The sequence below is a fragment of the Pyxicephalus adspersus genome, chromosome 9 (genome assembly GCF_032062135.1).
Source record: "Pyxicephalus adspersus chromosome 9, UCB_Pads_2.0, whole genome shotgun sequence".
Lineage (NCBI taxonomy): Eukaryota > Metazoa > Chordata > Amphibia > Anura > Pyxicephalidae > Pyxicephalus > Pyxicephalus adspersus.
In genome coordinates, this window is record NC_092866.1 from 43,314,531 (window position 1) to 43,326,166 (window position 11,636).

General features: G+C 38.1%; 1 protein-coding gene across 1 annotated transcript; it reads right to left on the minus strand.

Moving 5' to 3' along the window:
- Positions 1-718: 718 nt before the first annotated feature.
- On the minus strand, positions 719-10,371 carry TOLLIP (toll interacting protein). Its single transcript, XM_072421701.1, has 5 exons — positions 10,222-10,371; positions 9,055-9,237; positions 7,585-7,737; positions 7,329-7,419; positions 719-2,389 (listed from the first exon to the last, which is right to left on the minus strand). Exons 1-5 carry the CDS (start codon positions 10,258-10,260, stop codon positions 2,178-2,180), a joined length of 678 nt encoding a protein of 225 aa, XP_072277802.1. The 5' UTR covers positions 10,261-10,371; the 3' UTR covers positions 719-2,177.
- Between the last annotated feature and the right edge of the window lie 1,265 nt (positions 10,372-11,636).

The following is an 11,636-nucleotide window of genomic DNA, read 5'->3' on the forward strand; positions in this document are numbered from 1 at the left end:
AAAATGGCAATTTATGCCAAGGAAAATTTGATCAATCCAGGGTTGGTATGTTGCAGTAAAGAATACAATATAATACAGGGGTCATTAGTTACATACCACCTTTGCCAAACCGTTTACCATGGGGGAACGCTTGTGAAATAACTTTCATGTCTTCAAGGAACCCCTGCTATATTTACTATATGCAAAGGGTCAGAGTAAATTAGTATAGTGGTCAGTGGGAAGAATGTCACCCTTACAGGATAACTGGTATCAGTTAAACTGACATGAGAAGCACAAATTGCTCAAATAACCTCTAGAGAAAATCTGGTTGAGAACCATTCATCTAATACGAGAAAAAAGGCAGCAAAATATAATTCAAGTTTTTTGCCCACTTTTATCAGTCATACCAATGAAAAATAACATCTATCTGAATGCTATAAGCTACTGTTCCCTTAAATATTAAACAAAAACTAAATCTATAATGAGAGAAAATGACAACACCATACAGTAACTAGACAGCTTTCTTCAGTTTCAGCAACAAGTAGAGATTAGACTAATGCTTAGGTGTTGCTGTGCAAAGAACACTTTTGGCAGCCATAAAGGTAAAATGTTTACAAACCTGTGAGCCATAATGTGCAGCTTTGTATAACCTAATAAAATATTGAGTTAAATGTAAATCATCATAAATAATTTGATCTCAGCAGTTAATCAATGTATACAATATTCTGTAACTCCAACAGAACTTCTAATACCATTTATTGAAAGTTCCAATTACTCATACACTTAAAAACTTTTAACTGCCCCTGCACACTTACATGTCACTGCAATAACATCACAAACAGATGAATGAACACATGCCTTTGTATAGGAATAATGTTTTGCTGCCACGTTGACATCACCAGAAAAAAAATATCTATTAAATTTCTTAAGAATTTAGTTACCTGTACACCATAATCATTTTCCTTAGGTAGGATAAAGCTTGTATGTTTTTATAGCTTGTATATTATTGTACATGTGGGTTGGGTAATCTATTTTATTTACAGAATACACAAATATCAGGAAATTACTAAAATTATTACAGCACTATGGTACACAAGGATATTATTCATTACCTTACAGTGGCTCCTTTAAGGTTACCTATATACTAAGCTTGGCCTATAAAACACTACACTCATTTTGTTAAATTTTGCTCATACAGTGACAAATTAAAAACCATGGGTTCCACAATCAAGAAAATGTTTACTGGGCCTGTTACAAGGAGAGGCCAGCAAAGCAAAAATCTTCCCAACACAGCTTTGCCAAGGTGTGAGTATTGTGTATTTCTATCTACTGGGTCATAAAAGTAAAGGTCCAGACAGGTCAAAATCTACCCCATCCTACACACAATGCAGATAAATGCCTTAGCGAGTGGAACTTTTCCTAAAGCTACCATGATTCTGGGTGGTAATTACATAAATTAGTAGATTAGGGCAATGATATACACACTTTTGTATACCAAAACATGTCAGCAAATATGTGTATGTCTGCATACGGAGATAGAGGCCTAAATGATGTAAGTCTGTTCGTCTATAAACTGAGTTAGATAGATTGGTATCTATATCATTTTCAGGCATTGATCTGCCACCTGCTCTCTCATGGCCAGTTTCATGAAAAGCTCTTTTTTACATTTACAGATAAATACATTTATTTTATGAGCTCTCCTACATGGTATTCTTTTATTTATATAGAGTATTGGATTGTCAACAAGAGATTTTAGTCTTGTGAAATATATTGTGTAGATCCTTTACACTGTATCCTTTTGTAAAATAAATAAAATACCTACTACTCTTTGGAGATTATCACCTCAAGATTTAGCTAACCTTAAGACCTGAGCATGACCCAAAGACTGGGTAAAAAGGCTAGCCAAACTTCTCTCTGGCCTATTAGTTTTGGACATTTGCAGGATCCATTTCAATCACACTGGATACAACTAAAAGCAAATACAGAGGGCTGGTATCCCACTGCAGGGTCAGGAGAATGTATGGAAGGTTCCAACATCATTAAATGCACATAAGCCAAATACACAAACACAAATGAGCAGCAATAATTGTATATTTCAAGGGCTGGAAAGAAGTCAAAGGAAAGTCCATCTTGGCAAGTCAAAAAAAGGACACTGGCAAGGTTAAATAAATCTGCAAAGCAGGTGGTTGATGATGCCACTAAGAGTCTTCCGCCATTTGTAGAAGGGAGTTGACTGCAGCTTCCCTGTTCCCCCGGTGTTCCTCCAAGACTAATTTAATGGTCTCAGGGTCTATTGAAGGGAACATATCTTTGAGGGCTTTAAGGTCTTCTTCCCAGGACGGATGCTGGGGATTTACTGCCGGCTGTGGAAAAGTCATTGGTACTCCGGAGTTATACATAGTTGGCATACCTAGAAGAAAAGAAAAAAAGGAACATGTTTGATGATCATTATTTTATACAGCTGTCCAAAGACATAAAACTGCTGCACTAGATTTTAAACAGCAAGATAAAGAAACATTTGTCAGCACTTTTGCACTGCCTAGGGGTAGAACAAGTAAACTGAAAGATTAATCTAAAATTGTACTACAAAGAAGAATCAGCAATTTTAAAAATGTTGTAAAAAGAAGTGCCTACTAGAACTGGAGATTTACAACACAATGATAGTGGTGTGATTTCAAGATTCAAATGAATAACTCTAGCCCCAACAAAATGCTGGACCACAGCACATACTCCAGTAAATATCAGGTGATAAATGTCAATATTTGGTCAATGCTTGACAAGAAAACAAGGTTACACATTTTCATGAAATACATGATAAAATGACATTCTCTGCAGGGTTTTTATATGGAAAAAACAGCTGGCTGCATCAGTCAGTCACATTACAATATATATGCCTGGAACAAGGAGTCAGGTGGTAAACACTAGCTAATTCAAAGCTCAGTGCTTTAATATTAAAAGGATAACTGTGCTTCAAATGAAAACATTAGGACAGATTTATGGTAGCTTCCATTGTTCTTAAAGGTGCCGATTCCAGGACTATCATCTTAAATTGCAGGCCTGGAACAAGCACGCACATATCAAGTATTTTGAGTGTAGAGAAATTAGCATGGCAGCATTCATTATTCCATCCTGACAAAGTTGCTTAATTCATTGATCTCTAACAGTGCTGAATGATCCTACATGTTAAATATGAAACAAATATTTGTTCCATTCCAGGTCACCCTGAAGCAGACTCGTTACTCCTATTTTGTTGAATGCTCCACAAAATAGCCTTGGCAGAATTTCCTACCACTGATATATGTTGCATAGTTGAATCCTTAACACTACATGTCTCTTGCATGGTTTGTTTCAACAGGATCATGAAGAGGAAAGGTAAAAAAGTCACATGCATGGTGTGTGCCACCTCTGGTCTGATCCCACAGAAAAGTTACTGTAACACAACATTGCAGAAACATGTAATGCTGGCCATGAAGATATCAGAACACACAGTGTCTGATGGTGTGTTCTGTATGAGGCTGCATAGGCACCGACCATTCAGAGTGCCCATGGGGACCCCCGTCTACTACTACAATCCTGCAATGGGCATTGTGTGTCAGAACTGGATCACAGAGCAATGGATGAAGTTGGCATGGTCTGATGAATCCTATTTTCTTTAGGATTAGTTGAAGGCGATGTATGTATCCTTTACATAGAATGTACTATAGGAAAAAGGCAGGACAGTGTGGACTAAAGGATTGACTTGCCAATATCCTGATGTCAGATATCTTGTGGAGTCCAAAACCTAATGGGTTAAAGCTATTTTAGCGGCGCACAGGGGAACTACACAGTATTAGGAAGGAGATTTTAATGTTTTAGCTGATCAGTGTATGTGCCATGCTACAAGTCAATGTATGGTAAATTTGGAGAGGACAGATACAGAAAAATTCAGGATCACTAAACTGGCATTCAGATAAACACTTAATAAATCTAAATTCCACACTAAATAGATCTAACTTCCACACCAAACAAAGCTGTTTGTTGTTTACCAAAGAAATATTTATTAGTTCCCTACCTACATGGAGATGCACTGTAAATTAACAAAAGCAAAAAATAGCCAAGTAATTTTCACCATGGCTGCCGGACCAGACATGATGCATCAGCAGGGTGAAATCTATAATTCCCCTTTCACTCCTTAACACCAAAAAGCAATATTAATCTCCAAAATCCAAATTAAATAAAGAAATCAAATGAATATCATTTGGTTACTTGAAGCTGGAAAACAAATGGTAAGACGTTCGATCAAAGTCCAACTACACAAAGCTATATTAGGGCTGTTGGGCAGAGGTCTACCCAATACAAGTTTGCTTTTTTCAATGAACATGACACTGTTGGAATCAGCACTGATTAATTATATCTCCTACCAGCCAGATAAAGAACACCTTCATGTAGTGAAAATGTCATGCATGAACTCAGGGTATGGCAGAATTGGAGGGAGTGACAATAGGGAAAGAGCTGTACATGACAGACAATTGGTAGACATATTGGTCTGACATGCTCAAACCCATCCTACAGTCTGCAAAGTTTATTGCAAAGCAGGGCGCACCACCCGGCACTTTTCAGTAACCACCCGGCTGTTTTTGGTTGGTTAATGAAACGTTGGGTCACAATATTGGGGATGCCACCCGCCTACAATTTCTTCCCACCCAGCTTATGAAAATTTCTAGATTGAACACTGTATGTGCAGGGCTTTAAAAGGTTAAAACATGGGGAAATAAGCAAATACTGCAGAGATGGAGTGCATATGTTATGGAGTAGCTAGGGTGGAGTGTGAAAAAAAAAGGACTAAAAACCAAGCCCATTATTGTATTCTGCAATAATCTGTACTTTTGTTTCTAACCTCACCAGTTAGGTATGTTGATAGAAGGCCTAATCACAGATTTAGAAGTCTGTCTACCCAATTCACAGGCTGAAGGTTATGTCAAATTACTTAAATAGGAGCACAAATTACAACTCCAAAGTGTTAGATATTCTTAAAAAAAGTGTATGTAAACTCAAACAATAAACTTCTCTTATTTGCCTATATTTGGCTTTTGATCATACCCACTGAAATAGTTTTATCTGCTCAAAAAAAAAGGAAAACCTGTTGATCTTGGCAGAAATGCAGTACTGCCATAAGTTCCCCTCCAAGTCCTTGTGTTATCTTAAAGTGGCTATTTAGCTTCTTCATTCCTCCTAGACTGCAGAACGATTAGCCTTTATGTTGTAGAGATCTCAAAGTGGGAATGGCTAGTAGTCTACCAAAAGACAATGGGCAAGACTGACCACACAAAAACGTTGTGTGTTGTCAGCCCACAATAGGGGTTAGGCAGCGAGTGCATTTCTGCAGATTAATAGGTATTTTTAGGCACGTGCAGGAATTTTTTTTAGGGATAGTCATATCATTCAGACAGAGAATTTAATGGCAGCAATGTGACATCTTTTCATAAAAACATCCAATATTACACGTACACGGTACTCTTGTACTTTGCACTGAACATAAGCTGAGGATGTAGAGGTGTTTAACAAGTGAAGACAAACATATAGCAAATATCATGCATTACAGAGGTACAGAAACTTACCCAGAGACCAGTAATCAAGTCCTGGGTGGAGTGTGTATACAGAAGAGAATATGAGCAGAACAAAGAGTGAGGACAATGTTAATGATCTAGGTATACATACAGCAGATGAACCAGATCAGAAGTTTAAAATTAAGTTTAAGGTATGTACAAAAGAAAAAGTTACAGCCAAAACACATTAACGTCCTATGTATCTGTGGGTCTAGGCATTAGTTAGAGATGGTAGAGTGGTATGGGTGAACGCAAATTCGGGACATAAAAATCCCAGTTCTATAACTTCTATATCAAGAAGTACAGGTACAAAAGTAGCCAGTGTGTCTGTATTTTAGAGATGTTTATACTTTTAACAAGGAAAGTTATCTAAAAAACTTCAACATTGTTGGTTTATACACAGTTACATTTAAAGAAAATCTGTCATGAAAAATATATAGGCTGCCCTAAGCATTTCTGATTTCTGGAGACAATTTATTTTTCTTTGCTGAAAGCTTGCTTTCATCTGTAACAAAATTATATAGCCAGGCACTCATTTACTACTGCACTACTCCATCTCCCATATTCAGCATTCTTGGATATAATATCCCTGTTCTTCTGTGTAGAGTGGAAGGCAGAGCAGGCATTTTTTTTTTCTGTGAGAACACCCCAAGCAACTGCACATGTCTTCTGAAAAGATTTTTCTGGTTTTGCTTTCCACAAGACTCTACCCAGAAGGATGGTGATGTCCGTTTTGCCTAGGCACAATGGGATGAGGGGGATGAACTGCAAGGTAAAAATAATTTTAACTTTACAGGTATCATTTTCACCTACAAATAGTAGGTGATTTCAGAAGATGGCTCAGCCAGCATTAGGGACCCTTCCATTTGAATAAATGTCCACTTTAAAGTTTATATGGAGAGAAGGATTTTTCGCTACAGTGCACAAAGCACAATTCACATGAAAGTTCAGACTTTCCAGCAAATGTAAAATGAAGTTATTCTAATATAAGTCATGGTCACTACTTCTATAAATCTGTATTTTTACAAATGTATGCAGCTGGAAACATCAGCAGAAAGACACAATGCAGAAATTGCCTTCAATTTTTTAATCCATGCTGCTCCCATAGAAAATGTGCAGTATTGGGTCCTTTTATGCTGCAGAGAATTGATCAACATGGCAACGACTACAGTCTATTTATCACTATACTGCAATATTAATTCAGACACTGACAGAGCTGGTAAAAATGATATAATATCCAATTAAGTAGCCGATACATAGCCAAGCATTCTTTTTCAGGTGACAAGTTGTCTTTAGGTTTTTGAAATGATAGAACTGAACACAAGGCAATTTGTGCAATGGATGTGCATGGGTAGTTCTTAAAATACTTATGGGTTTCTCTGCCCTGCAGCTCCCCCTAAATAAAGATTTGCCCTATGGTTTTATAGACATGACATGCAGACATAAGGATCTGCAAAACAACTGTACCAAAAATAATTAGCATGGTACTTTTGACAGGAAGATAAGCAAAGCAAAAGAAAGTGGGACAAGTGATAACTGAACGTTTTGCTACATTCACCTAATCTATTGACCTCAGTTTGTTTTGCGACACATTAAAAGGGATAACACTTCTCACTGTACACATATCAAACTCAGAGATAATATACATGCAGATATTCGCTTGGACAGCCTGAAACTTGGTGATTTAAAGAGCAACAACTTGTACAAAAAATATGTTAGACTTTTAGACATTTACAATGCACTGTGGTTATCCTTGATAATTACCTGCTATGGGCACATAGCCAACACCTTGCTGATAGACTGTAGGCATTAACACCACAGGTTGAGACTGCATCATCATTGCTGCAGGTACAGACTGAAAAAAAAGCAAAAAGATAAAATGGCACCATAAAACATTTGCCCGGAAAACAAAATAAATAAGTCACAAATCATATCATGTGAACAAAAGTTAACCCACTCATAACATCCAGGAGATCTAAGAAATGATGTGAACATTATTAGGATGGAAATAGGCTCTTACCGTGTAAGACATAACAAGGTTGATCATGCCTTCCTTATCATCTCCTTGTCTGCCACTCAGGCTGAACCATTCATCCACCACCTTCCCATCCTTTAGGGATTCTGGGATAGTGATGTGTGTCCATGCAATGCGGTCATCCATGGAAAATGCTCTCTGCATGGTTATAAATAAAAAATGTTAGTTACAGACAAAGGCCAAAAATAAACATCAGTGCCAAATGTGCACAGAAAAAAAGGAGATAATTTAGGAATATTACACAGGTAATGTAAAACACTTTGCAATATAAAAACAGGCTTTTATCAGACGCTTTTTCCACTGATTCAGGCTTCATTTTATGTGCAGTACACAGACAGCAACCGTTGTGCCACCACTGTCAGATGAATATTGAAAAAATGAAATGGGACTCAAGGCAAACAGCTAAATGCAAATAAATGTTTTTTAACTGGCAAATGAATATTCTGTATAGACAATCTTGTGAGTAAAGCTGCGTACACACTTGCAATTTTAGTCGTTGGAAAGGATCTTTCACGATCCTTTCCAACGACAAGGGACTGCACGATGCATGAACGGTGCTGTACATACAGCACTGTTCTGCTCTATGGAGAGGGGAGGGGGAGAGCGACGGAGCGGCACCCTGCTGCGCGGTCTCCCCCTTCCCTTTCATTAGGATCGGTCGTCATCCATCGTCCGTGGATCCGGCAGGTCGGTCGTTCGGACGATGGACGACACCGACTGTACACACGGCAGATTTTCGCCCGATGCCGATTATCGGGCGATAAAAATCTGCCGTGTGTACGCAGCTTAACACATTCAGGATAAGTGGTTAAATTTTTCTTTACACTTTATTACCTAACTGATTTTCTCCCCACTAATTGCCTGAAACGTTGATGAAGATTTCTTTTCTAATCAGCAACGTGAAGGTGGCGAAGTGAAACAAGAATTTAGCTGCTATGCTGTGTGGATTTGTCTAGATTAACGCTAGCTGGACAAAATGAATGGTCAAATATTGTCCATCCCCAGCTTACATTACAATGAACACATGCATTTAAGAATCTGTTTTGTACCTCTAAATGTATAAAACATTATGCTGCAATCAAGCACTTTATTCAGTGGTTGCCAACCTTTTGAAAGTCCTGGACTGGAAATTTTACAGACTCCGGACCACACATGAAAGGGGAGCGGAGTGTCACTCAAAGGGGAAGAAACTTCCCTCAGAGTGACGTTGTGATGCCAGAATCTACCCACTCTCCTATCGCAGACAACACCACTCTGGCCGGTGCACCCCCCCAGCATGGTCCTTCTCCTGACCCCACTGGGGGGTGCACCGGCCAGAGCCGCAGACCACCAAAATTTTCTCGTGGACCGGGCCACTGGTTGGTGACCGCTGCTTTAGGTAACATAGAAGGGATTGATGAGAACAACGCTGCTGGTGAACAGACACAGAAAAACGTAATATGCATTCATACTAACCTCATCGAATATTTCCAGGTAGAAGGAATCCACTCCTGGTGATACAGTACACTGGATCACTTTGTTCCATCTGGGATTTTTGGCACCATTATGTGCCGTGGGTGTCTCGTACACTGCATACCCCAAACGTATTCTACAGTACGGATCCATTCGTGTCATACCATAGTTCTTTGCAAGCTTGGCCTAGATATTGACATGATTCATTAAATAAAAATCTATAGGCAATACATTTAAAAATACAAAATTTAAATGTTTATTAGTCACATTGTTCATGGGCTACAAGGTCAGTTATAACATTTACAATGAGCCACAGATTCTCTGTAAGCATGCGGTGCGGACAGGTCAATGGAAATGTAAAACCTTTTGTAGCAAATGTTAAACAGGTTAGACAACAACCATGATGGGGAGATTATCAGACTGTATACCAAGGGAGTAGTTCACATTTTAATAGTAGCAACACGCAGGAAACACTTTTGTGGCAAAGGAAAAGCCCTATTCTCTGTGTGAATGAGTCTGAACTGGAGTACAGGGAAAAGTTGTGGAAAGTTATAAAAGTAATACACAAGTTTAAGTAATATCTATGTTTAGGCCAACAACATGATTTATTGCAGGAAAAAAATGTGATAGCAGTCTAATGACTGGACTGTACAGTTTGAAAGTAATACACAAGTTTAAGTAATATCTATGTTTAGGCCAACAACATGATTTATTGCAGGAAAAAAATGTGATAGCAGTCTAATGACTGGACTGTACAGTTTGAATATATATTCTGTTAATACAGTATACAATGGCAATTTTATAAAGTTATATGAAAAAAATGTCAAGTGGTTTTAACTTCCCAGCCTATACCAACAATCTAATATCAGTTTTGCACTAATATTTATCACACGAAAATTAAAAAAAAACAAAAAAAAAAAACACTATCATATATTCCGCTGTTTACAACTCGAACTCCCCAACTTACCTCTGATATAATGCACCAAATGTAACCAACTTGTAAAAGGTACCTCAGAGTTCAAAGTTTGGCACAATCATTTTATGCCATCCAACTTACAATAAATCAATATGATTTCTTTACAAAAATAGGACTTTAGTTTTTGGGTTTAGTTGGGTTTAAACCTTTAACATCAGGTCATATAAATGCCTATCCGCTGTATGGTTACCTACCTGAACCACAGTGATGCTGATACGACCCATAGTCCCCATTGATCCTGTGTATTGTAGCTGCTGTGCCGCCTGGGCATCCAACTGTATCTGTTGTTGCTGTTGGGTAGGTGTAATGCGCAGGAAGTCCTGGGGGAGTTCACCAATGAACACCTGCAACACAGAGAAAAGGAAAAAACATTATACCAGTTATTCTGCAATTATTTCACTGAACAAAATGTAAAATATAAAAACCCAGAGAATAGTAGTCTGTGATAAGTCAATTTGCTATTCAGTTGTGAAGCCTAGATCCACACCAATACCAATACGGAATTTGTATCTTCTTCCTTACTCAACCCTTAAATAACCCTGCAGCAGGTGAATTTATATAAAAACATCCCAATACAAACAGATATGAATAAAACAAGAAAAAGAAAGAACTACCTGTGGTGTCCTACCCTTTCATAAATAACTGATATCATGTAACCAAAGAAAAGAAATATACACAGTCCCCGCCCTGTCCTTCACGCCAAATTTTAAAAGCTTCAGGTGAAGCTCCTAGCAATGATGAATCATAGCAACTTTATTGTACTGCATGGATAGCAAAATACTGAAGGAAATGGGGAGGGAAGGACAGCATTCCTTACTGATCAGACACTGCACTCACATCAGAAGAACATTCTCTGAAATAAACAGAAGAAGGCTGGGCAGACAAGTTCTGTCCTGCTAAGTAATGTCTGTAGTAGATGGACAAGTTCTGCCATATTGTGACAGTAGGAACACCATAACCGTTGTAAAACCCTTTCCATTATAGCCAGAGATTGTAGCCAAAGATTTTTTAACGCAGGACTCAAGTTGGTCCATTACACCCACATACAGTTTCTCTTCCTTCCAGTTACATTGCAAGTCATCCAATGAAAAATAATCCCATGGTAAAACTAGGCCTGACAAGAAAACGGCAAGGTGGGGCCAATGCCCAAGACTTTGAGCGCTGATCATACAATTGGAATTTCCAGTGCTTGTTTAATGCCAAACTCAGAGTGGCAAGATGATGCTATGAACAGAAAACTAAATTTATTCACATCAAGCCATTCGGTAATGTGGACAATTTTAAGTAAATCTAGACCCAAACTTTTATGTGGAAAGGTTAAAACTCCTGATAGCAGTAAAATCTAAGTCTCTGTTAGATAGATTCTCCTCACTTCCTGTTCTTGCAGCAATCTTTTACTAGATAGAAAGTTGGAACAAGTTTTCAACAAAGAAATAGACAATAAAAAACTGACAAATATTCTAGTCTATTAAAAAAATAGAAAAAAAAATTACATCCAAACAGGGGGACACTTTTCTACAGGCTCATCTGCTGTGTCTTCCAAACTAACAAGACCCAAGCTGTTGCCGGGCTGACACTAAGAAATGGTAACTGAGGACATCAGCACTCA

What these genes read in the sequence shown, in the direction of transcription:
- TOLLIP (XM_072421701.1), bottom strand. Translation starts at nt 10,260, where the DNA reads ATGGGGACTATGGGTCGTATCAGCATCACTGTGGTTCAG. An exon ending in TCAGCATCACTGTGGTTCAG is followed by an intron (nt 9,238 to 10,221) that starts GTAGGTAACCAT and finishes GTCAATATCTAG; the next exon opens with GCCAAGCTTGCAAAGAACTA. An exon ending in ACCTTGTTATGTCTTACACG is followed by an intron (nt 7,420 to 7,584) that starts GTAAGAGCCTAT and finishes CTTTTTTTTCAG; the next exon opens with TCTGTACCTGCAGCAATGAT.